General features: G+C 44.3%; 1 protein-coding gene across 8 annotated transcripts in view; it reads left to right on the top strand.

Annotated features, from left to right (window-relative positions):
* ryr2a (ryanodine receptor 2a (cardiac)) overlaps positions 1-27,682 on the top strand; it is a 388,615-nt gene that overhangs the window by 51,549 nt on the left and 309,384 nt on the right. For all 8 annotated transcript variants that reach the window (XM_072372753.1, XM_072372750.1, XM_072372751.1 and 5 more), the window contains exons 6-8: positions 305-417; positions 4,522-4,621; positions 19,199-19,295. In XM_072372753.1, coding sequence (XP_072228854.1) covers positions 305-417; positions 4,522-4,621; positions 19,199-19,295 — 310 coding nt within the window. The remainder of the gene's footprint in view (positions 1-304; positions 418-4,521; positions 4,622-19,198; positions 19,296-27,682) is intronic.

Here is a 27,682-nt window from a genome sequence, read left to right as displayed (position 1 = left end):
AAAGTTCTGTAAAACCCTCTGCTGTGTTTCCACAGTGCTTCCAAGACTTGGTGCTTCTTTTGAACAAAGTCAAAACAATATGCCACTACAAAGTACTTTGTCTGCTGTTTTGTTTTTCTTGCTTCTGTAAAAATTATATAAATTACATACATTTACAAGCCAAGTTGAACAGATGGAGGATTAATCTAGACTTCCAAAGTTGTATAATATTCATAATAGATATATAGTATTACACAAGCCTGTGTTTAATGTACCCATTTGTTTTATCTCTTGCCTTACTGTGTGTGGGTGCTCGTGTGTTTAGGTGAGGCTTGCTGGTGGACCATCCACCCAGCATCAAAGCAGCGCTCAGAGGGAGAGAAGGTTAGAGTGGGAGATGATCTCATCCTGGTCAGCGTGTCCTCTGAAAGATATCTGGTCAGTTGCTGCTATGGGTAGGAACCTGTGTGAGCAATTGGAGACTCAATATTACTATTGCTTTCTCTCCTTGTCTCTGTCAATCATATTTTTCTTCTTTCCTCCTTTAGTTGCTCCTTTCTTTTTACTGTAAGACTTACCATTGCTTTCTCACTGTCATTCCAAGAGTATATTATGAGCAAAAATGTGTAAAAAGTCTTAGTCTGACAAGAGACGGCATCTTCACGTCGGTATATCAATGCTGTAAAATTAACATGTCAACAATGCATTAACACAGTTTCCTCTTTATCCCTATTGAAAATATTATAAACAATAAGATACTCTTTAATTGTGTCAAGGTTGTACTGAAGGGTGTGGCCAGAACATAGTGCTTTTATTTTGTTTGGCACTTGGCACTGGTTTCTAAGTCTCAGAAAGTTACCCTTACTAATATTCACATTTCCCATTTCGATATGGAACACTGGCAATAGTAACTAATTGTAAAATAAACTTTTGTTATGGTTGTCAAAGATTTATTCAATCAAAACACTCGCCTTTTCCATAGTGATACTGACAACATTACAAAAACTTCTCCCCGTGAACAGTTGCCTTACGTGTCAAAACACTGTTAGATTAATGACCAGATTAGAAATGTTTACAGTCCCATGAAACCATTGACCCAAAATATGTACACTGTTCAAGGGAACATCCCTGTTGTTAACTGTTAACTTTTTATGTAGCATGGTGTAAATATAATGACAGTGTTATTTGCCAACCACCAAGCAAATAAGGAAGAAATCGCTCTGTTCTCTTTGAATCAATGGCCAGGTTTCCATTGCCATTTGTGATTCATATTTAGAGGATTCGAATAGCATAGCGGGATGAAAACAATATGATTAAAACTTCCAGAAACGTTTTTACTTGAGATAGTTTTACAGAGTACTTATTGCTTTTTGGGGGGATTTATATTGTAACAATAAAGTACATCTGACCTTACTCCCCAGTTGTTTCTGGTATGATCCTGAAAACAATAAAGTTATATGACTGACAAGAGGAGAATGACTAGATATATCCAAAGATGAAAGTAAATTCTGAAGAAAGGGCTTGCTCTTCGCCTTTGCAAAGTCAGAGGATGATGCATGGCTGCCCTCTTCAGTCTGGATCCTTCCATTACAAAGTGATGATACATACAGGAGCATCCATTCATCCATTTTTTTTTACCTGCTTAATCCCTCACAGGGGAATTGCTTTAAGAAAACATATCTACCAATCGTCATCTCACTGTAGCTCACCTTTGTGCAATAGTTGCACAGCCATCTTTATATACCTTACTAATCTTTGGGTCATTGTAGATACAGTTCCATTATTTATTCTCATTGATAATTCTTTTATTTTGTATGTACTATTTTTAATTTTTTTTGTCTATATTTCATCTTTTGCATGGTGTCTACCCTATTACTTGCTGCTGTCACAAAAACAATCTCTCTTGCAAGATCAATTATCTATCCATCCATCTATGCTAACTATCTATGTCTGCTGTCTGCAGTACAGTAGCAGCAAGACATGCTTAACCTGTTCAGCTTCAGTAGTCTTTCTGGGGTTCCTGCTTTAAAATGACGTGCCCAAAATTTATTGAGTATTCATCTGCAATTACAAATTCTGTGTAAACCATCTTGGTATCAAAATAAAACACTTGTTAGACTTCATCAGAGCCGAATCAAATCATATGTTTCCCCTCTCGCCCCCTCCCTTGCTCTGCTTTATCAGTTCCCCAAGTTGTGACAACATTTACCACTGAAGGCTGGATAAAACCTTTCATACTTCAGATTATACCATGGTCTGGGTGAATACTCGATTCTGATTGGCTGGAGGGTGTAGGTTAAAAAGTGATGGTGGACACCTAGGAAAGACATTCCGGTCAAGTTGCCTGATGACACTTCTAAATTACTGCGCTGGCTCAAACGCTAGTTGGTAACCATGGCAACGGAGACTCAACGTTATTTCACTGTTTATTTCTCACAACAGCAATACAGACAAAAACGAGTGATTTTATAATTTTTTTTTATTATTTGGTGAATATAACTATGAAGACTAAGATGCAGCAGAAGAAAAAGAGAAGAGAATATGACAAAAAAAGGAGAAGCGACACAAGGAGGTGACACCGGAGGAATTGAACAAATTAGAGGATGACAAGGACGAGATAAACACAAAGAAAACCATGAAACGGGCAGTTAAAACACTAAGAGACTTCCTGGCTGACAAAGACATGGACATCAACTTTGAAAGCCACACTGCCCCTGCTCTCAATGACATTTTGCGACTGTTTTATGCGTATGTCCGGTCGACAAAGGAAGGGGAAGGGAAGACTGTGTTCAAGACCAGAAATGTGGTTTTTAAGGTGATACTGAAGCGTTACAGAAAGAGTGGGAAAGACCAGCTTCCACCATCCTCATAAGATAATCAGATGTTCATCTGTGCTGTCTCCCGATACGCCCCTCGGCCTCGTCAGAAAGGTGTGGTTTGACATCCAGCTGTGTTTTGCTCGGCGTGGCAGGGAGGGGAGCCGTGAGCTGACCATGACATCTTTCATCATCCAAAGAGACGAGGATGGCGTTGAATACGTCGGCCTTGCGCATCAGACAAACAAATCAGACAAAAAATCATAAAGGTCCGAATGACCCACACAAGAAAAACCTAAGAGGGTTCAGTTTCGCCAGGTCCAGGGATCCTCTGTGTCCAGTAAAAAGTTTAAAAAGTACATCTCCAAGTGTCCACCAAATGCAAAATCATTTTATCTCCACCCGAAGCACTCCATCACCGTGGCATCTGATGTGTGGTACTCCAGGGAGCCGGTATGCACTACCTGGGGAACATGCTGAAAAAAAATCTGCGAAAAGGTCTGTACAATAGCTACATTCTAATAATAATGTAGAACCCCTCTTCTGTCCTAATTAATATAGCCTAAGTGTGTTTATTATTGTTTCTTTCAGGTGGGTCTGTCACGGGTTTACACCAACTACAGCCTGCGGAGCACAGCTGTCGGTCGTCTCTCTGACGACCGACGGCTGGAAACTCGCCAGATCATGACGATGATGGGGCATCGTTGTGAGAGCAGCCTGCAGGCTTACTGGGCTCCGTCAGTACAGGAAAGATGAGAACAGAGCAACATTTTGTCATCTCCCAATGTCCCAAGCAGTGGTCGTAGGGAGCCACAAACTTTAAATCTCCGTCCTTCAAATGCCACGATGATTGACATGTCAATATAGCTTTCAAGTTTTACAATTAACGGAAATGTAGCATTTAATTCTAAATAGTGCGTTAATAGTTAAGTTACCTCTGGCATACTGCCATTGCCTTTCTGTCTTGCATACTTAGGCTACTTGCTTGCTTTCCTTTCTACACATTTGATGATCAGAGTGAATGGTTGATGATATTTGCTGTAATAAAAAATATTTAGGAAACTATCTGTGGACTTTGATTCTTTGAAACAAAATTTAGCATCATGTCTGGACACATAGGGAGATATTAAATAGTCCACTCAGCTGTGACTTGTAAAAAAAAAAAAAACTCTAAAACACATTAAAGTATTAATGATTGATTAAATATTTTTTTCTTTCATAAGTGACCATGGTGTAAGCGGAATAATGCCCTCTGAGGTATCCATTATCAGAAATACATGGACTTCGCATCAGACGGTTCACGCCTCTGCTGATAATAGACACCTTGTCGGGCATTATCCCTTACTTGAATTACCAAACGCAGGTTAGACAGGTCAGCAGTCCATAAAAAGGCTAAAACAGAGGCAAACAAGACAAACAACCAGGCACCCTCACGTTCACCTCATCTGCTGAGAGTCAGCAATTAACCTAAAATGGATGTTTTTTGGAATGTCCCTTGGGAAGAACAAACAAAAAGGCCACAGCCAAGGTTCAAATTGGGACTTCTTTTTGTGAAACGGCATTGCTAACCAGCACAGTGTGGTGATCATAGATTGGGCACTGTACACTCTTTGGTTAAATTTTTCACAAATGCTACATACAGGAACATTCTGATTTGTATGTGTTTCTTTTTGGTGTTTAAGTGAATTTTCTGTTAAAGTCAGTTCTCTTGTCGGCTTTCATGCAGCATCTGTCCTATGGAAATGGAAGTCTCCATGTAGATGCAGCCTTCCAGCAGACTCTGTGGAGTGTGGCCCCCATCTGTTCTAGCAGTGAAGTAGCACAAGGTACAACTTTGTTCAAAGTTTGTTTCTCTTCTTTTTTTTCGTCTTTCTTTATTTTTGTAGAATTTACTATCCTAAAATTATGTTTTGTAAACTCTTATGACGCATATAGCTTAATTCAAGTAATGACATGACTAAGAACACATCTGTCCAAACCAGTTCTTAAGATCCAGTCATTTCTGGACAAAATATTTAGTTGTCCCCTTGCATGGTGCCATATATGATGCGTGTCATCACTGTTGACAAGGAACACTCCACAAATGTTAATTTAAGGATGCTTTAACCCAAGTGTCTGGGTGTTATTTGTCAAAGTTGTTCAGGTCGTTACGCCTTCCCATTTTTCCCACATCCTGCATGGAAAATAAACATACCAACATGTTACTTTAACATACTTTTAATTAGATCTTGACAGTACAGTTCTTACGTTCTTTATGGCTTTTTTTTCTTTTGCATTCCATACTCAAGGTTGCAGTTATTTTGTGGTTATTGTTCAATGATTTTTTTTTGTGTGATAATGCACATTTAGGTGTAGATTAACCTGTGTCTCAACTGGGATGGCGTCCTCTGAGATGCCATCCCTGTTGTTAAGATATGGAGTGAGAATAGTGCCACATTGCAGCAACACGATGAAGCAAGTGCTGGGAGGAAGTTGAACAGATGGGGCATGGTAACATCTCTTTTGCCTACATTGTTGTATTTGTTAAAGAACAGGTGTTTCTTAGTCAGCTCATTGAAAGCAGAGTTTATTTTAATGACGTGTTTGTACAAGTTTGTCCGATGCCGGTGTATTCCACCTGGATCACCGTGTTTGGGGTTCCCCTTCTCAAAGAGGCACAGAACGGGAGCTTAGGCACTTGGGAAACATAGCAAGAGGATTTTGCACAGTGAGTCTCTAAACAACACACTAAACAACTCTAAAGAACAAGCTTGTTCCTCTAAACAACACACAGGGCCAGGAAGGAAGGGAGCAGCATTCAGGCTGCCCAAGGCCGCACCACATGCAATGAGTGGGTCTGGTGGCACTTTGGTTAATACCGCTGGTGTTAGCAGCTAATGTGTGAGGTTGCAGACTCTTTGGCAGACTCTATGTGATAGTGTCTGAGGTTGCAGCTAAGGCTGGCTCTGTGATAGCTGGTGTTAGTGGTTTTGTGTATGAGGCTGCGGGTGCTGGCAGTACAGTGAAATACAAAAACACAGTCAACAGGAAATAATTTCTTGTATTTTTATAAAGTTAGAAAAGTTCAAATTGACTGAAAAAATACTTTATTTATCCAAAAGAGAAATTATAATGCTACAACAATTGAATTTATTTATCTATTTTCAATAGCCACGATAAGCTGTGATTATGTGGTTTTTGGTGCTAGCAGGAAAAACCTCATGTACTGCTCTGTGTTTCAGTGGAGCTGAGGAAGCCTCTAACTGAACACATTCTGTTGTTGTTTTTAGCACAAATCTTGAGTAGATGTTGGGAAGTATTGTCCACAATTTTCAAAAACATAGAATAAGTCAAACTCTTTAGTTTCACTGGTGGAACACTTGACAAACTATTGGAAGGTTAGAAGTGTAGCTTAGAGGGAGAATTGAATGAAATCTTCAGAAATCGCAAGAATGTGTTGGGATGTTTTATTTGCAGCCTGGCAATGACTGAGCTGATGACGTCATATGCTGTGTCGGCAGCGACTGAAGGTAATATATAAACTGCTACTAGAATAACATAGATGAACTGTCTTGGTAGATAGTATGAATGTGAACTCACAGCTCGTAGTACAATGTCCGGGTACAGATCCTCTACTTCGCAGTGACATGTTCAGGATTACACCATGTTAACATACACTGTGACACCTCCACCTTTGATTTTGCTGCTGCTTCTGATGTCTCTGCCGACTCGCATCGTCTTGAAACTGGGGAGAGATGCATTTGAGATGCATTCTCTTCAAATTGTCAGGGATTTGGTGTCTTACTTTGGGCTTTAATTTCATTTGGAAAGCTCAATAACCTTGTAAACAATTCTTGTGTTGGCATGGCAACTCATCATAACAGATGTTGAAAAGTGTGAGAAATACGAGGGGAATCCACTCAAGCAGCAGTTTCCAGACCAGTATAGAAAGATCTCTCAAAAATCACTTATTTGTGGGGAAAATAGCTTAATATAAATCACAAAACATACAAAATATATCCAAAACTTGTGAAGCTACTGCAACGTGCAGTCAGCTTGGTGCAGTGCATTCTAGAAGTCATGTTCAAGATGAGGTGATTGTTCCCACACCAAATTTTCTGATTCTGATTCCACTAAATGGTCGACCAGTTCTCTGTACTCAGCCTTTTGTCCATCATTGATACACCAAATAACTGCAGATTCATCTGAGGACTCATCACAGGACTCTGAGTTGTGCTTGAAGTCTGAGGTGTACAGAGTAAAGGGAAACGGTGAAAGTGCAGTCCCGTGTAGCTCTCCTGTGCTGCTTACCACCTTCTAAGAAATAAAAACCTTCAGTTTCACAAACTGTTCTTCTGTTTGTGAGGTCATCAATGTTTCAGGCAGTGGTGTAGGTATTCTTCTCTTGTCTGCTGAGGTGAGCCAAAAACAGTCTCTCCAGAACTTTCGTGATTTGGGATGTTATGACAACTGCTCTGTAAGGGCAAGGCAAGGCAAGGCAAGTTTATTTGTATAGCACAATTCAACAACAAGGGGATTCAAAGTGCTTTACAGGGACATTAAAACAGTAGAGATAGAAAGCATGATTTAAAATTAAGAAAAAAAAAAGAAGGAGAACAATAGATTAAATCAGAGCAATAAAGACAAGATTGAATAAAAATGTAAAATATGATTACTTTTTGATTTGGAGCTTTATTCAAATGCAGCTGAAAATAGATTTGTCTTCAACCTGGACTTAAATACACTGATTGTTTCAGCTGATCTGAGGCTTTCTGGGAGTTTGTGCCTACCTCATTTGATTTAAAGGCAGCTATGTTAAATAATTGTTTGTTGCAACAAGCTGCATATTTCATTAAAGGATTAATGAACTATGATATTGTCTTTTTTTAGTTAGCATATACCTTAAACACTCCAAGCTGAAAGCTAATGATGGTTGTATAAGAGCAGCTGCATCCTGGTGCGATAAGCTGTATGTTTTACGTTCAATATACCTATGATCCGATTAGTCGACTAATTGAAAAAAAATAGTCGGTGATTAGTCGAGTATTAAAATAATCGTTTGTGGCAGCCCTATCTACCACCACAGCTGAACCTGGGCCATTTCTTGCCAGTCATCATAAACCTGTGCACATATCAGGACAATCATATCAATCAGGCTTCCGACGTCATTACAGCACTGAAACAGCTCTGGTCAAAGTGTTAAACGACATCAGGTTGAATACTGATTCTGGTTATGTTTCAGTCCTGGTTCTGTTGGATCTCAGCACTGCGTTTGATACTGTAGATCACAGGATCCTGTTGCACAGGCTGGAAAACTGGGTTGGACTCTCTGGAGCGGTCCTTAACTGGTTCAGGTCCTATTTAGAAGGCCGGAGTTATTTTGTGACAATTAGCAGCTATGAATCTGAGCGAGTGGCCATGACTTGTGGAGTCCCCCAGGGGTAAATTTTTGGACCTCTTCTGTTTAACTTGTATATGCTCCCTTTGGGTCAGACTGCAGAACTTTAACATCAATTATCACAGTTATACAGACGTTACACAACCTTATGTGTCTCTGTCACCAGACGACTGCAGCCCAGCAACGTGGACTGAAGACACGTTTCGGTGCAATCTGTTGGTTTCCTTAGCTAGGATATAAATTTTTTGAATTGGCTCTATAAGAATGAATTGGATCATGATTACAATGAATTGAATTCCAATTGGCTTGAATTGGACTATATTACTTAAGTGCCTTGAGATGACAATTGTTGTAATCTGGCGCTATATAAATAAAATTGAATTGAATTGAATTGAATACTGTGTCAGTGTCTTGAGGAAATAAACACCTGGATGAGAGAGAATTTTCTACAAATAAATGAAGACAAAACTGAGATCATTCTGTTTCATAACCTTGTTGATAGACTCAGATCTGACTTTCAGCACCATATCAAAGCTGTCTCCAAGGCAGCTTTTTACCAACTCAGAAAAATCAACAGAATTAAAGGTTTTCTCTCCCAAAAAGACAAGGAGAAACTCGTCCGTGCATTCATCTCCAGTAGACTCGATTACTGTAATGGTCTTTTAACTGGACGTCAAAAAAGAGCCTTAAACATCTGCAGCTCATCCAGAATGCTGCTGCTAAGAGTTTTAACCAGCGGTCCGTTTCACAAAGCAGGTTTAGTGAAAACTCTGAGTTTATTAACCCTGAAATGAGGGAAACAGAGTTTTCCGTTTCACAAAGGGAGATGACTCAAACCAGAGAAAGAGGGGTAACTCTAGCCTGTTTCAGAGAGAGAGGTAACTTAAATTCTCAGTCACTTACCGTAGTAACAGACTCTATGAACCTAACCTGGTCAGGACCAGGTGTTTCTCAATAAACCTCGAGTTTATCTCTGTCTCCGCCCTCTTTCAGCCATACGCGTCATTTGATTTCCTCATTCATTCATACAGTTAGGCGAGTTTTGGCATAGCCTAGTTCTTCAAGAAGTTCTTGAAGTCCATTAGGCACTGGAGGAGGCAACGTTTTTCATGAACACGGCCTGTCCTTTTGACATTACTGGGCAGAGAATTAAATATCCGTCGAGAGATGGTTATCAGACAGTGCATAGATGTTTTAGCATTTCCAGACAATTATCTTTTTTGAGCGGCACCATAAGAATCTGTTGGGACAAAAGAATAGGCTTAAAAATATATACCTATAGGCCTATTACAACGCACTTGTGTCTTGGGGGGATGAGCTCCCTCCAGGGATTCCCTCAGCCACTGGCTTTCCAATTTTCTGGCTTAGGGCCAGTTCCTCTGCCTCCGTTACAGGCGGCGGTGCTGGGCCACCATCTGTTTTACGGGCATCTGCCTTCTTTCTGTTGGCTGAGTAGATGTCTGTGTTAGTTTAAATAGGCTTAATCATCTAACAGAATATGATATAGATGAGAAGATATTTATGTGTGTGAAAACAGCATTATTGGGGATAAAACAATGCACAGTCAAATAGCCACTTAATATTTACTCTACAGTGTAACCCATGATCAAAATGAGGTTCCTCCATGTAGAGGTCTTACCTGTTTGAACAATGTTTTTATATTTCATCTTAAGCTGGATTCTGAAGCCGGATTGCACCTAAATGAAATAAATGAATAGGCTGCCATTCAAGCAGTTTCCCCCTGTAATATTATTGTGATTGCGAAGTCTACATTTAAACTTACACACTGACCCGAGCAGCAATGTTCTCCCTCGCCGTCTCCCTCTCTTTTTTGCAGCTGCAGCGTGTTGTACTTCTTTCTAAAAACTTGTTGAAACTCGCCGTATGAGCGCATTAAGATTTCCATTTCGAAGTTGGTGAAAAACGTAGTTCTCCTCCTCTCCCCCGTAGCCACAGTGACTCGTCGAGTCGGGGCTCCATTGATGCTGGCTTTTGATAGATGTGGCTGTTGACTAAACTAACTCAAATCAGCGTTTCTGGAATCAGAAACTCAGAGTTTTCTATCTCAGAGTAGATAAACTCAGAGTTTAGGATTAGACTAGTTTGATGAACATGCTTTTTTAAATGTAACCCAAGACTAAGAGATCTGAACACATTGCTGGTTTTTATTCATTTTAATTAATTTTATTATTTAATTTCTTTCTCTTTATATTCTTTTACATATTTTTAATGCTCTCCCATGAACTGTCACCTTATCGTGGTGGGGGAGTTTGAGTCCCCCAATGAGTCTGGGAGCTATGTTGTCCAGGGCTTCAAGCCCCTGGTAGGGTCACCCAAGGCAAACAGATCCTAGATGAGGGACCAGACAAAGAACAGCTCAAAAGACTCCTTATGATGAAAAATAAATTTGGACAACGTCATCCCTTGACCGGACGTGGGACACCGGGGGCTCCCCCCGGAGCCAGGGGCTCGGTCGGGCATCGCCCGAACACATGACGTGGGTCCCCCTTCCAATGGGCTCACCACCCGTGGGAGGGGCCAAGGGGGTCGGGTGCCATGTGAGACGGGTAGCAGCCGAAGGCCTTGGCGGTCTGATCCTCGGCTACTGAAGCTAGCTCTTGGGACATGGAATGTCACCTCTCTGTTGGGGAAGGAGCCAGAGCTGGTGTGCGAGGCTGAGGCTGTGCGGTAGATATAGTCGGACTCACCTCGACACACGGCTTGGGCTCTGGAACCAGTCCTTTTGAGAGGGGTTGGACTCTCTTCCACTCTGGAGTTGCCCATGGTGAGAGGTGCAGAGCAGGTGTGGGCATAGCCTCCCTCCGCCTTCGGGTAGGGGGACGGGTCCTGACTGTTGTTTGTGCCTAAGCGCCAAACAACAGTTCAGAGTACCCACCCTTTTTGGAGTCTCTGGGGGAGGCACTGGAGAATGCTCCTACCGGAGACTCCCTCGTTCTGCTGGGGTCTTCAATGCTCATGTGGGCAATGACAGTGAGACCTGGAGGGGTGTGATTGGGAGGAACGGCCCCCCGATCCGAATCAGAGTGGTGTTATGTTGTTGGACTTCTGTGCCAGTCTTGGACTGTCCATAATGAACACCATGTTCAGGGTATCCATATGTGCACTTGGCACCAGAACACCCTTGGCCGCAGTTCGATGATCGACTTTGTGGTTGTATCGTCAGACTTGCGGCTGTATGTCCTGGACACTCGGGTGAAGAGAGGGGCGGAGCTGTCAACTGATCACCACCTGGTGGTGAGTTGGCTCCGCTGGTGGGGGAGGATGCCGATCAGACCTGGCAGGCCCAAACGTGTTGTGAGGGTCTGCTGGGAACGTTTGTCGGAATCCCCCGTCAGGAGGAGCTTTAACTCTCATCTCCAGCAGAGCTTCAAACATATCCCGGGGGAGGTGGGGGACATTGAGTCCAAATGGGCCATGTTCCGTAACTCCTTTGTCGAGGTGGCTGATCGGAGCTGTGGCCGTAAGGTGGTCGGTGCCTGTCGTGGCGGCAACCCCCGAACCCGCTGGTGGACACCAGTGGTGAGGGAAGCCGTCAAGCTGAAGAAGGAGTCCTATCAGACCTTTTTGGCCAGTGAGACTCTGGAAGCAGCTGATGGGTACCAACAGGCCAAGCGGGCTCCGTCTTCGGCGGTTGCTGAGGCAAAAACTCGGGCCTCGGAGGAGTTCGGTGAGACCATGGAGAACGACTTCCGGACAGCCTCGAAGAGATTCTGGTCCACCATCAAGCGTCTCAGGGGGGCGAAGCAGCTCACAGTCAACACTGTGTGACATCAGTGTTTGCTGACCTCAACTAGGGACGTTGTGAGTTGGGGTGGTGGTCCCCCTCTTTAAAAACTAGTCTACATGTGTTTTGTGGACTTGGAGAAAGCGTTCGACCGTGTCCCTCGTGGAGTCCTGTGGGGGGTGCTCCGGGAATATGGAGTGCCGGACCCCTTGACCGTTCAGTCTCTGTATGACCAGTGTCAGAGTTTGGTCCGCATTGCCGGCAGTAAGTCGGATACGTTTCCGGGTTGGACTCCGTCAGGGCTGCCCTTTGTCACCGATTCTGTTCCTAACTTTTATGGACAGAATTTCTAGGCGGAGCCAGGGCGTTGAGGGTGTCCGATTTGGCGACCTCAGAATCGGGTCTCTGCTTTTTGCGGATGATGTGGTTCTGTTAGCGTCGTCAGGCCGTGACCTTCAGCTCTCACTGGAGCGATTCGCAGCCGAGTGTGAAGCGGCTGGGATGAGAATCAGCGCCTCCAAATCCGAGTCTATGGTTCTCAGCCGGAAGTGGGTGGAATGCTCTCTACGGGTCGGGAATGAGATCCTTCCCCAAGTCGAGGAGTTCAAGTATCTCGGGGTCTTGTTCATGAGTGAGGGACGAATGGAACGTGAGATTGACGGGCAGATCGGTGCGGCATCTGCAGTGTTACAGGCTCTGTACCGACCCGTCGTTGTGAAGAAGGAGCTGAGCCAGAAGGCGAAGCTCTCTATTTACTGGTCAATCTACGTTCCCATCCTCACCTATGGTCATGAGTTGTGGGTAGTGACTGAAAGAACGAGATCGCGAATACAAGCGGCCGAAATGGGTTTCCTCCGCAGGGTGTCTGGGCTCTCCCTTTGAGATAGGGTGAGAAGCTCAGTCATCCGGGAGGGGCTCGGAGTAGAACCGCTGCTCCTCCGCATTGAAGAGTCAGATGAGGTGGCTTGGGCATCTGGTTAGGATGCCCACTGAACGCCTCCCTGGTGAGGTGTTTCGGGCACGTCCCACTGGGAGGAGACCCCGGGGAAGACCCAGGACACATTGGAGAGACTGTCTCTCGGCTGGTATGGGAACGCCTCGGGGTCCTCCCGGAAGAGCTGGAGGAAGTGGCCGGGGACAGGGACGTCTGGGTTTCTCTGTTAAAGCTGCTGCCCCCGTGACCCAACCCTCGGATAAGCGACAGATGATGGATGGATGGATGGATGGATATTTTTAATGCTTCTTCCATTTCCTGCTGCAATGCTTTTATTTTATGTAAATCACTTTGAATTGTTTTGTACATGAAATGTGCTATACAAATAAATTTGACTTGACTTGACTGTGCTAATCGGCAGGCTAATCGGCAGGCTATAAATGGCCTGCTAGAAGTCTTGATGGCTCGATGGAGCTAACAGGAAAACAACATCTGCAATCCTAAACTCACCAAACAAGAAACCCTTTGACCCTTTGCTGTGCCTAAAAATTCTGTCCATGAAAGTTATGAGAAGAATCAGTGACAAAGAGCAGCCCTGGCATAGTTGAACACCCACCAGAAATATGTCTGACTTACTGCCAGCAATGCAAACCGAGCATTTTACAAAGACTGGTTCTGTTGTGACTTGTTGGACAAACTCCCATGCACTCTCCGATATCCTTGTAAGGGTGCAGAGCTGGTTCAGTGTTCCACGACCAGGTCGAAAATCGGATTGTTCTTCCTGAGACTAAGGTTAGACTACCTGCTGGACTCTTTTCTCCAGCTCCCTGGCATAGATTTTCTCAGGTAGCATGTGTAGCGAGCGGACACGTGTAGATTAATGTGTAACTTTATCTTTGGGAGGTCCATTGTGTGGGATTTCCACACCTCTGGGAAAGATAGACACCAACTTTATTTCAAATAACCTTTGTCCTAAGGGAATTATTTGAAGGTGCTCTCCCAGACCTTTGTCCTATTTGCTGTTTGGATGACATTATTGGTATCAGTGAATAAACAAAAGAACCCTTAAGTCTTAAGACAAACCACAACAAATGTTTATTTTCTGTCCCAGACATGTAAATCAAAGAATTCCTTGAACCCCCCCCTTTCTTTACCTCTGGAAAGAGAAGCATTTTCACTGTGTCTTAGATTTCCACAGACATCTTCTGTTGTTGATCTTACCAGAGACCACCCTGACCCTAAACAATATAAGTAAGCAGTGGTAAGGTACTACTTCCTCCCACGTATCCCCCCTGAAATAACTAATCAGTGATTTAAAAAAAAAGCTAGCTTTAAAAAAAAAAAATCACAGCTAACTAAAATAATTCAAAAGCTAATAAAAAAAGAAAATACTAAACTAATAAAAAAAAGATAAAACAAAATAAAACACTACTTTAATCTAATAAAATTAAATAAATTCACGAACCATTACCAACTCGTTGATCCACAGTTTGCAGTATATCATAGCGAAAAACCTCTCTGGCTGCTTCTGTTTGTAACTCATAACTTTATTGGCAGGAAAATTCTTCTATTACCCCATTCCCCAGGTGGGAATGGGACATTTTGAAGTTAAGAGAAACTCCACAAGTTTTTGTTGGGAATGGAGTAATAGACCTCTGAACTTCACAAAGACCTGTGGAGTTTCTCTTAACTTCAAAATGTCCCGCTACGAACTATTGATTTTTGTCATCAGAAAAGGACAGCTTAGTTGAAAAACTAAAAGTAGTATTGACACGTACTGACAAGTAACAGCATGAAATGAATGAAAAAAGCGTGTTGACAACTTAAAGAATAGACAATAAACAATCAAACAACAGTCAGAACATAGACAAAACACAACATTTAACCATGACATATGCATATGAATATGGTAAGTAATGATACAATGAAGTGTAATAAACTGACAAAGTCAAAACTGGTCCAAAAAATGGTCCAATCCTGTCACCACTGGCTGAACTCGTTTTTTCTGACTGAACCTCATTTCAACAGTCTGATCTGGAGCGAGCTTGGAAGGAGAGGTTATGAGCACTTCACTTCCAAAGGATTTTTACCACCCCCTTTTCCCTAACTAATCGTCTTTTATGACAATTCAGGAGAGAATTCAGACACATTTTCTTGATAGTGGTTGAAGGCTATAGATTGTTGAAAGTTGAATGAATTCTTCAAGTCAGCTTTTCACTCAGTTGGGGTGGAGCGCTTAGCTTTGCTGTCCACCCTTTTTGGCCCTCATTGTGCAAATGTGGATAAAGATCATGTGATGGTGTAATGGTAAGGCCTTCCAGAACTTCAGATGGGCACCTAGTCAGTCGCCTGGCTTTGAGTCCTGTAGTGTTTCTGCTGCTGATGCGGAAAACAGAGGTTAAATCTTTATTCAGCAACCAACTCACTCTAATGTCTTGTTTTAAACATTGTGCTCTTACTTGGATTTATTTTCCATCCATCCATTTTCTATACCCGGGCTGCGGGGGGGCTGGAGCCTATCCCGGCAGTCATCGGGTGAGAGGCTGGAGTACACCCTGGACAGGTTGCCAGTCCATCACAGGGCCACACAGAGACAAACGAGACAAACAACAACACACACGCTCACACTCACTCCTGAGGACAATTTTAGAGACACCGATTAACCTAACATGCATGTTTTTGGACTTGTTTTAAAATAAGTCAATTAATTAATTAGAATTGCTCGAGTAAAAAGCTTTACTTCTGTTATCATTGTGAACTCATATACTAAATAACTATATGTCACTCATATACTCTTAAAGTAATGATCAACCAGCACCCAGAATCAGTAGATACAAATATTGATTGGAGTGTCCTTACTCTCATGGCTGAATGAGAGAAGAAGGAAGCAAGGTTGAGGGCTTAATAATAAGTCTCGATGACCGAAGCAGAGGAGCCTCGGCTCACCCTTTTCTTGTGATTCAATATCATTTCATCGGGGCATTTGGATCGAGTTATCTCGGGGTCTTAATTCGACCGCAAGTAACCTGATCTGATTCGATTGTGTGTTGTGCGCTTATGGAGTTATCTTTCGCCCGTCTGTTTATTGCTTTGTAATAGCAATAAACACAACCAAGACAAACAAGAAACCCAACCAAGACGAACAGAACAGAAGCTACTGCTAGCATGCCTGACTCTCCCCCAGTGGAGGAAGAGCAACAACCACTATAAGGTAACACAGAGTTTGTCCTTGACCCTACTTTTTGCCAAACTATTCAGGAAATAACGGCAAACATAACCAGGGTGATTGATGAAAAACTGGGGCCTTTATCCCAAACGATACAGGCCCATGCCCAGCAGCTGAAAAAGATCGAGGAGAGAACCACCGAGGCAGAGAATAGGATTGCTGTGGCGGAACACACCTGCGAGACGGTGGACACACGGGTTCAGCTTGAAAAACAAATACAATGGATAAAAGACTGTATAGAGTTGGTTCGTTATGGGTTTAAGTTACATTCGCCTGGGGCGTCGGTCAGGACATAAACAAAGAAGATTGGAATTCAGTTTAGGCAGTTTACTAAGGAGATGCAGGCACAGGTGAGTTACAGGCATGGGATTGGATGGGATGACATTAAACGGTACAAGCACTGAATAGGTGTGTGTGTACGTGTGGTTTTGCAGAATACAGGCAGGAAAGGAAAACCATAATTAGTATAAATACAAATTCCATAATACAATACATTGCATAACTGCAGTAATATAGTATTCAATACTGTAGCATTTACACTGCACATGTTATCACAGTATATGATCAGATATCAATAACAATTTCAATTAAAGCTGCAAGCAGTGTTAATCGGGTACGAGCGCACGTCGGGGTATGCGCTGGACTCTGTCCGATGTGCACTGCACAGCACAGCCGCCTGTCAAGTGTCGAGCAGGATGTGAGAATCCCAGTCAGGCATTGTACCGCCGGACGTAAAAAGTGACGTTTATGGCCACCAGCAGGTAGCGCTATATGCATGTAAATGTAAATGTAAATTTGGTCATATGTATGTGTTCTGGGTGGAGCCCAAGTGCAGCCTATGAAGTTTGGTGAAGATCGGACAATGAATGGAGAAGTTATAAGTGACTTATCTAGCCACCAGTAGGTGGCGCTAAAAGCATGTGTATATTTGGTCATATGTATGCATTCTGGGTGGAGCTCAAGTGCAGCCTATGAAGTTTGGTGAAGATCGGACAATGTATGGACAAGTTATAAGTGACTTATTTGGCCAACAGTAGGTGGCGCTATAAGGTTGTGTAAGTTTGGTCATATGTATGCGTTCTGGGTGGAGCCCAAGTGCAGACTATAAAGTTTGGGGAAGATCAGACAATGTATGGAGAAGTTATAAGTGAGTGTGTTTTGTGGCGAGCAGTAGCGAGTCCTCAAAGTTTGACGGTCTGCCACGGCCACTACCTTCAGACTTTGGAAAAAAATTCTCCTAACTTTTAATCCCCCACGGCAGAAGAGTAATTTGACCAAGTTTGAAGCCGTTACCATTAAATCTGTAGTTTGAGTTCGATCATATGCGAGGTGTGGAAACACAGGGACATTTCCAACCACCAGCAGGTGGCGCTATAGGTAAGTGTCAGTATGTGCACATGTATGCACTCAGGGCAGAGTCCCTGGCAAGGCTATGACATTTGGTGAAGATCATACAATGTATGCAAAAGTTACGAGTGCCTTTGTGTTTTGTGGCGAGCAGTGGCGAGTCGTCAAAGTTTGAGGGTCTGCCACGGACACACCATTTAGAAATTGGAAAATCTGATCACAACGTTTAATCCCCCATGGGTGAAGAGTAAGCACACCAAGTTTGAAGCCAGTAGCATTAACTCTATAGGAGTTTGATCGATGCGAGGCGTGTAAAAAGGCAAAATGGCACCAATTTGCATGTTCAAGTCAAAATGGCCGACTTCCTGTGGACGTGGCGCTATGATGTCCTGAGGCTTTTTTGTGCGTCTGGGCTTGACGAACGCATGTACCGCATGTACAGAAGATTGTTGCCTGATTTAAAGGTTGTGTCATCCAGGGTTTTTGGTTGGAAAAGGTCCAGATCTGTTTTTCAGTCGCAACATTGTCTTTGCAGTGCTTGATGTAAGATGATGACTTGATGTGTGTTTCTCCAAGTCCACCTCTTCAAACACATCCCAAAGAGTGTCTTCAAAGCAGTCCTGAAGCTGAGTGAGGGCACTTTCATGCAGGGTTTTAATGAATTTTGTGCAGGGCTTAGTAGACCTTATGAGAAGAGTGTAAGCAGGAGTTATTACCAGGTGGTCCGATTGGCCTAAGTGTGGGATAGTGATGGCTCTGTATGCATGTTTAATGTTCGAATAAACATGATCCAGTATATTAATCCCTTGTGCTGCACAGTCAACAAGTGGGTAGAACTGTGGAAGTATAGTATTTATACATGCCTGGTTAAAATCTCTTGCTATGATGTGTACACCGTCTGGATAGTTATTCTGCTGTTTGTTTACAATGGCTAGCAGATAGCTCAGAGCAGTGGTAATGCTAGCATCAGGCGGAATGTAAACAGCAGTGATAACACTCACCACACGGGGAAAATGAAAAGGTCTACATAATACCACGAGAGCTTCCAAGCCCGGGCAGCAGTGTCGGGAAAAGAACCGGTTGTTGTTGCAACAGTTACACATAGCCCCCCTCCTCTGCTCTTACTGGACTCTATGTCTGTCGATGGCTAATGCAGCCTGCTAGCTGGATAGATTTAGTTTGCCATGGTTAAAAACACTACTTAATTTTGACAGTCAGCATTGCTGGCCCTATATCTAAACATGGATTTCATGGTACCATAAATGCCCAAAAGCACTTAAGTTCTGCTGTTGTCTCTCACATCAGAACAGTCAGATTTATCAGAATATTCAAAAATAGCAGAATGTAGGCTACACAATTTATGTACCAATTTCCTCTCCACTGTTGCTCAGTGTTGCATGCTCTGGAAGGGAGATCATATCAAAGTGAAGATTCCTTGTCATCCATTGTTTTCCTGAGTGAGGAAATTCTCTTTAATTGGCATAATATGAATACAATTATTATGAATCTAGTTCCCTTGGAATATGATCAATTGTATTACAATTAATTGGACTGAATTTGTAATGTGCCTTGAGATCACTTTTGTTGTAAATTGGTGCTATATTAATAAACTGAACTGAATTGAATTGATGCTTTTTTTAAACACTTTTTAAGAAAGGGACCTTTTTATTGTTCTGTCTGTCATCTTTCTCACACCTTCTTTCTATGATTTCTTTTGTTGTCCTCTTCCTTTGTTTTATATATTTCCTCTCTTTTTCCATTCCCTTATGTGTAGGTTTCCTCATAGGAGGAGATGTCCTGCGCCTCCTTCATGGTCATGTGGATGAGTGTCTAACAGTTCCATCTGGGGAGCATGGGGATGAGCAGAGGAGGTAATGTTTATTGCTAATTACGTATTGATAATATGAGTAATTAGTAATTTTCTCTTGAGTGATTCCTCTTTCGTTGCTAGTACTTTCCCCACTTTCCTTGTTTCTCCTTAGTCGTGTAAAAAGAAACCATAATAATGATATACAATTGTTTATTTGTGCTATGCTTGCTGATAGCACTAGGTATTGTACTTTAGCAAGGAGTGGTGTGGTGTCTATGTTCAGTTTCACATATTCATAACCTGGACTTTACAAAGCAGCAGGTTTGATACATTCGTGACAAAAAGTTTCTGCATGGTAAAACAATGATTAGAAAAAGAGAGTTCTATTTCATTCCTCCTGACCGCCAGAAGCGGTGCTTTAGCACTGTATATTACTGTCTCACATATATGCAGGTCGAGTTATTATACCAACAAAGTCACCTGTGACCATGTGATGAGGTAGGGTGCACGCCCTAGTATAAGAGCCCCACATCATCACGCAATCTGTTCCTTCTTATCTTCTCGCATTTGAGGAAAAATCTGATAGCAGATCAGTGGGCTCACCACTGGTAGTCTCGTAACCTGAGGGTTGGTGCTTCGGCTATTTGTCCACCAGAGACTGCGGCAAGCCGCTTATTTCTTTTTCAAGTTTGTCTGTGTCTTTCGGGCGAACAGCGGTGACCTCGCTGTTACGATTCGTACTGAATTACTACAGGTAAGTAAGGGTCTGGCAACTCGTGGGGCTTGTATTTGGGTTAAATGGCGGTGTTTTCACCACAAGTTATATTACACGCTACATTGCTTAACTCTCTGTTTTCGGTTAGTTGTAGCGGCAGTAAGCACGCCATTAAACGTCTTACTTTAAATTGTCGGGCAGTGTGGAGTGCACTGACTCGTTGAAATAACGCTCCAGTGTGGACGCGTTTGAACTTTATTTTTGTGTGGGCCGCATAGCGTTTTCACTGTGACTGTCTCACACGGTTTATGAGTTAATTTTGCAGCATAGCATTGGCTGTATTACTCTTTCGTGCTTCTGGAGACTGTCCCACTTAATGACATGTTGAGCTCGCATGTCTTTAATTCTTGTATGGCCCCCCCTCCAACCTGAAGATGGCCACGATCATTGTTCGGCCTGTCTCGGGGTTGAACACCTGAGGACAGGTATATCTGACAACCCATGCATGAACTGTACGTTTATGCCACTGTCGGTCAGAAGGGCTAGACTGGTAGAGGTGGAAGGGGATACTGCGCAGCTACCCGCTAGCGGGAGCGCTGACCCGGCAGCACCTAGGAGACAAGGATGTAGACGCAGTCCGGCCTCACAGGGACCTCCTCAGAAAACTAGGAAGGTGGACATGTTAGCTCGCAAAGTGGGCACTCTCTCATCTGAGTTTGCTCAGATTAAGGAGCTTCTGCTCAATCTGCAGCCAGATGATAGGGGATCAGCTCCCAGTGGTGACTCCGCCACAAGGGGCTCACCTTGTCGTGATATTGATGTGCTGTCAACTGCAGCTTCCTGCAGTTTGTTTGATGATGAGGGGGACGGACAGGACAAGGATAAAGACTTGGTTTCTCGAGCCTCTGACGATTTGTCTTAAGGGTCTGATGGTTCATTGCGTGGATCAGAAGCTGGCCATGCCACAATGACAGCAGCAATTCGAATGGCTTTAGCACACCTGGGGCTGGATGACGCTCCCGTCACAGCAGCTCCTTCGAGTGCCTTTTTTAGACAGACACCGCAGCCTGCAGCTTTCTCGGTTCCTCCTTCGAAACCCTATATTGAAGAGCTCCAGTGCTGCTGGGCAGATCCAAAATTATTGTCCCATCACAACAGTGATTGCAGGAATTTGGCAGCCATGCAGGAGGCAGGCAGCTATGGGTTGGATCGTATGGTCGATCCTACCATTGCCTCTTTGATAGTCTCACCCGATGAGGCTCTTAGACCTGATGCCCGCTGTCGCCGTCCTCAGTGCCGGCTGACCGATGATCTCCTTGTTAGGACTTATAATATAGCGGCACGCAAGGGCCGTATTGGTAATTCCTTTTCCCACCTTATTCTGGGCCTGTTTCAGATCCTGCAGGAATCTGGTGTAGATTCCTCTGCTCAGACCCTCAGTGATGCATCCCTTCAGACTTTTGCAATCATATCTAGGGAGCTGGGAAGGTTGATGTCAATGGTGACACTGGCACGTCGCCAAGTCTGGTTAGCGCAGTCCTCTCTGTCGGAAGGGTGTCGCCGTACTCTCCGTTCTCTTCCAGTGGTTCCAGGTCACCACCTGCTGCTCAGCAGACACTAGAGCGCAGTGCTCAAGTGGACCAGGCCAGGCAGCAATTTGCAGGCCTGAGCCGGGCCCCGACACAGGCCCCAAGGCAGAGGGGGCTTTTACCATCTGGTCCCAGCCGCTGTCATCCACCTGCTCGCCCAGGTGCACAGCTGAGGTCCTCTCACTATTCGGGGCATTATGATCAGCGCCGGTGGGCTTCCCCCCCAGCCGGTTTTTCAGGTGCCAAGAAGACCAGAGAGAGAGAATCGAAGAAGAGTACAATGAAATTAGCCCGGCAGCTTGCAAACGCATGCGCCAACTTAAAGAGTTGCAAAGGTGGGGAGCGAGGGAGAAAGGGGATGAAAACAAAGGAGAGGGGAGGGAAAAAAAACCCGCGTCCAGACTATGCTCCTTAAAAGGAGTACGATGTGGTGACTTGCTATGTCTGGCTCGCAACCAATGTTTCAGTTCACAAGATGTCAACGTGATACCACAGCAGGTTGCCATGGAGAAGTCCTTGATTGGGTCCCAGTCGGAGTCAACAATCACCAGGTGTCCGAAGAAGGGAGGGGGGAGAAGTAGTTCAGAGCGTCTCACAGCAGTAATTTCAGGACATTGCCAGGAGAGCAGGAATGCAGATTAGATTATGATTGTTGGTTAGGGCGAGTAGTCATATTTAAATAGACACGACTCACTCTCTTTGTCCATTGTGATCATAAAAACGATCCATACGCCTTTGCAAAGCCACCAGCTTCTGCAAGATGTTATCCATATTGTAGTTAATGACCACAGTCTGAGCGCCAATAGCTCTGCCCACTGCTTCAAACATGTTGGGCAGCTTGGGGCCTTTGATCGCTGTCTCCGACTTCCGAATTTTGCGATACACCAGGGCAATGCCTAATCCAATCAGCAGAAAGCCTGTTATCATGGTTCCGAATATGTAGAGATCTTCAATGTCCTCGATGGAAAGAATCGATAGGCACACAACCCTCCACTTCTCCCAGGAGTCTCTCGTGTACCCAGTGGCGAACGTTCCATCAGGACAGATGGGTTCCCCTGGACCCGTAGCCGTAGCCCGTTTGTCAATTGCGCTGAGAGACCAGCTGATCAATTCCATGATTTAGTTTGAGAGCAATGCAGAGAGAGGCACTGAAGTTGAGACAGGACAGTACAAGACGAGAGAAGCAGGAGAGATATGGGAGAGGTCAGAATCAGGAGAGAGGAGAAATGCGACTGCCTTCGTTGAGAGCTGGAAGAGAGACCAGCCCCCAGTGGTCGGCCCCCCCAGAGGCTCTTGGACCTGAAGCTCAAAGGGCCGGTGTCGGGTGCTTCTCTCAGCAGCACATCAGCTACTGGGAGAGGGAGACCACGGACCCATGAGTGGTATCCACAATATCGAAGGGATACACACTGCAGTTCCGACACCGGCCACCAACTTTCTGCGGGATCAGAATGTCTGTGGTCAAAGATTCCGCAAAATCCCTCGCCCTCAGAAGGGAGCTGGAAACTCTCTTAGACAAAGGTGCCATCGAGCCTATCGAGTGGCATACACAGCTCAATGGGTTTTATTCAGTGTATTTTTTGATTCCGAAGAAGGATGGCGGGTTCCGCCCTTTCCTGGACCTGCGGGGGCTGAACAGGTTTTTGAAGGTCCGGCCATTCCGAATGTTGCGGATGGCAAACATTCTCCAGTCAGTGGCACAGGGGACCTGGTTTCTATCATTAGATCTCAAAGATGCCTATTTTCATGTGCCTATTGCTCCACAACACATGCAGTTCTTGAGATTCGCCTTTCAGGGCCAGGCTTACCAATTCAAGGTGATGCCGTTCGGTGTCTCACTTGCCCCTCGCATATTTCGCATATTTAAGAGGTGTGTGGCGGCGGCCCTTGCTCCCATACAAGCCAGAGGCTTGATGATCTTGCCGTATCTGGACGATTGGCTAATTGTTTACCCAACTGCAGAGCAGGCAGTCAAAGACACTGCTTGGCTCCTTGGACATGTGAACCGGTTGGGCATCACAGTCAATTACTCCAAGAGCAGTCTTACACCCAGTCAGAAGGTAAATTACCTGGGCATGACTCTCGACTCACTGTCGATGAGAGCCTTCCTTTCTCAGAAAAGAGTGGAGAATATTTTGCAACTCATAGGTTGCTTCCAGACAGGCAGAGTGTTGAGGTATGGCCTCTTTGTCAGGCTGCTGGGTATGCTGATTGAAGCATCCACGGTGATCCCCCTGGGTCTCCTTTCCTTACGGCCCCTTCAAATCTGGGTCAACACACTTTACTTGGATCCCAAGTGGCACAGGAGCAGGAACATCAGGGTATCCAGTCTTTGCTGTCAAGCCCTGAGTCCTTGGAGGAGAAGGGGATATCTAGCCAGAGGGGTTCCCCTAGGAGTAATCCCTGCCCGCCGAGAGGTTGTGGAGACAGATGCCTCTCTGTCAGGTTGGGGTGTCATTTGGCAGCACAGGACCATCAAGGGCAGATGGAGCGCACAGCACAGGTGGGAACATATAAATGTGCTCGAGCTCAGGGCAATATATCTCGCACTGCAACATTTTCTCCATGTACTGAAGGGGTGGCATGTTCTCATCCGCACAGACAGCACCTCAGCAGTGTACCACATAAATCATCAGGGTGGCACCAGGTCCAAGCAGGGGCTGCATGTGTCAAAGCAGCTCCTTACATGGGCACTTCCTGAGCCTCAGGGCCATACACCTCTCAGGTGTACAGAACAAGGTAGCGGATGTTCTCTCCCACCAAGGGCTGCCACAGGGTGATTGGAGACTCCACCCAGAGGTGCTGGAGATGATTTGGAGCAAATATGGCAGAGCAGAGGTGGACGTTTTTGTCCACACATTTTCCCCTTTGGTACTCACTGATGAGGGAGACCAGCCCTCTGGGACAGGATGCCTTGACGCATGGTTTGCCACCCCAACTTCTATATGCCTTTCCTCCAATTTCGCTCATTTGTGTGACACTGGAAAGAGTGCAACAGAAGGGCCACAGACTGCTACTGGTGGCCCCCAACTGGCCAGGGTGGCCATGGTTTCCAGTGCTGCTGAAACTACTCCAGGGGAAACCATGGCACCTCCCATGGAGACCAGACCTTCTCTCTCAGATGGGGGGACCCGTATGGCATCCAAATCCGGATCGCCTTCAGCTTTGGGTCTGGCCATTGGGAGCCAGGACCCACTCTTGGTATCCTGTGACCAGTCAATGATCCACACTCTATGCTAATCGGTGGAATCTTTTCTCCCAGTGGTGCCATACACAGGGTGAGGTGCCTGAGAACTTCTCAGTGGCCATCATTCTGCATTTCCTGCAGTCATTATTGGACGCAGGCAGATGTGCATCAATCTTAAAGGTATATGCGGCGGCCATTTCGGCAACACATGCCAGAGTGAACAACCAGACAGTGGGATAAAACTATCTGGTTAGTCAGTTCTTGAGGGGTGCACAGAGGCGTAGGCTGTCAAGGGTCACTGTGGTACAATCATGGGACTTGACATTGGTTTTGAGGTCAGTGTGTCGGCCCCCATTCGAACCCATAAGAGAGGCAGAACTCAGGTGGTTGTCTGGAAAGACCGCATTTCTGCTGGCAATCACATCGGCAAAGCGAGTGGGTGAACTCCACGCCCTATCAGTGAGCCAGATGTGTATGCGTTGGTATCCGGATGGGTCGGGGGTTACTGTCCTACCCAATCCCTCCTTCCTACCAAAGAGAGTACCTCCCTCACATGCAAACCAAGCAATGGAGTTGGCAGCATTCAGTCCACCAAGCTCATCACAGCAAGCAATAGAGCTGTCAGAGCAGCTTTGCCCTGTTCGGGCACTCAAGGCGTATGTGGGGGCTACAGCCAATTTTCGTAAATCTGACAAACTGTTTGTTTTCTATGGGGGTTGTAGGAGAGGTCAACCTCTGTCAAAACAGAGGTTTTCCAAGTGGATTGTATATGTGATTTTACATGTTTACAGTTCGCAGGGCCTACCTGTGCCTAGTAACGTGCAGTGCCACTCTACTCGGAGTGTATCCACATCATAGGCAGCCTTGAAGGGGGTCTCCCTGCAGGACATCTGTACTGCAGCGACCTGGGAATCCTCATGTACCTTTGCTCGCTATTATTGCGTCAATGTGGCTGCTCTACCTGCTGTGGCAAGAGCTGTTCTATCAACAGCTTACATGCCTTAATGCGGTAAGCATTCCTCGTGACCTTGTTGGTATGAGTCATCCAGTGCTAAAGCACCGCCTCTGGCGGTCAGGAGGAATGAAATAGAACGAGAGTTACGAATGTAACTACGGTTCTATGAATTCTGGATGACCACCAGAGCTGTCTGTCACTCGGAATCTGGGCGAGAAGATTCTGTAGGAACAGATTGCATGATAACGTGGGGCTCTTATACTGGGGCGTGCCTCATCACATGGTCACAGGTGACTTTGTTGGTATAATAACTCAACCTGCACATATGTGAGATGGAAATATCCAGTGCTAAAGCACCACCTCTGGCGGTCATCCAGAATTCATAGAACCGTAGTTACATTCGTAACTCTCGTACTGGTACATCTCTTCCAATGCAAATGATTTAATGTAGCAGGACAAAATAAAGTAATTTGATTCTTACCAGGTTGTGAAATTAGATAAATACAAGCTCAGATGAAGCATGACACATGACATAGTGTACTGCATTAAAATAAAAGCAGAGTTAAAATGCAACAACAGTGTGTGATAAACTACATTCAATAACTGAAATGATCATTTACGCTATCACCTTATTAGTCTCCTACTTTTCTCAGTGACTCTCTTGTGCAGGCATTTAGGACCCTCTCTTATTTATAACTTCAGGTTTGGCTTCAGGTCATTGAAGTTTAGGCATTAATTTAAGCACAGCATTCTTTAGATTCTGCCACAGCATTACTACTGGACTGTGGTCTGGACTTTACTGGATTATTTTATTTTTCAGCCATTCTGCTTTAGATTTGCTGGTGTGATTGGGATCATTCTCCTTTTGCATGACCCAATTTTGGTCAATTCTGTTGAATGATAGCCTCACATTTGTCTCCACAATACTTTGGACTAGATGAGCTCATGGTTGACTCAATAACTACAATGTCAGGTTTTGTGGCTGCACAACAAGCACAAATTATGATCTCTTCACTGCTGTGCTAGATTGTCCATATGAGGGGCCTGCGTTGATGTGCAGTGTTTAGTTTTCACCAAACATGGCACTGTGCATCTAAATAGTCCCACTTTGGTCTTGTTTGTCGAAAGAACATTGTTCCTGGTCCTGATGTTTTATAGTTTAAGATGAACCTGTGCAAACAGGCATTGTTTTTCAAACCTTTCAAACAATCCATACCTGATCAGTGTTTAACGAAATGATCTGCCATCAATGTTAACTTTTAAGATGCTAACTGTGGCCTGTAGAGCCCCAGAAGTACCTCTTAAGTTTTTGGGGTTTTTTTTGTATTTACTCTTAAGGGCCCAGCATAGTTTCTGCGATGGCTTGTGCGAGCGGTGTTAATGATGTCAGTGTGATGCCGGCCATATATAGTGGCGAGTCGATGCTCCAGTAGTTGCAATCTTCTCTGTCACAGAGGTGTCGCTGCTACGTGAAGGTTACCGCTAACTACTCTATGACGATGAAAGTGAGAAGAAAACAATGTCAAGAGTAGGAAGAGTAGCACTGACATCAATGATCAGCATTCTCACCTCTGCTTACATAATAGCTGATGAGCTTACAGAAGTTGAAATTTCAAAAGCAATGATGATGCCCATCTCACCTCCAGATTCCTGAGCATTCTCACCCATTACTTAATAGCTGATGAGCCTGTAGAAGTTGAAATTTCAATAGGTGTGTTATCACCATTATAGTCTGATATAGTACTTAGAAAATTGTTATTGGAATTTTAAGAGTGTTGTGTTACCTTTTCTTTTTTATTGTTATGAAATAGTGTGCTTCAATGGACACACTTGGGAATTATCGTTGCCTTTCAGGATGCAATAATAATAATAATAATAATAATGATAAATCGGTTTGCTGTTTTATTGTTAGAAAAATTCTCTCACAGACAACGGCATGAAACCAAGAAAATCCTCAGAGGCCTCAGTATTTTACTTGCAAGGGGAGAGCTACACACGAACC

Source organism: Leuresthes tenuis, unplaced genomic scaffold (genome assembly GCF_036924035.1).
Source record: "Leuresthes tenuis unplaced genomic scaffold, fLeuTen1.0.hap1 SCAF_20, whole genome shotgun sequence".
NCBI lineage: Eukaryota > Metazoa > Chordata > Actinopteri > Atheriniformes > Atherinopsidae > Leuresthes > Leuresthes tenuis.
The sequence above is the reverse complement of the archived record's forward strand: the minus strand, read 5'-3'. Positions and strand labels throughout refer to the sequence as shown.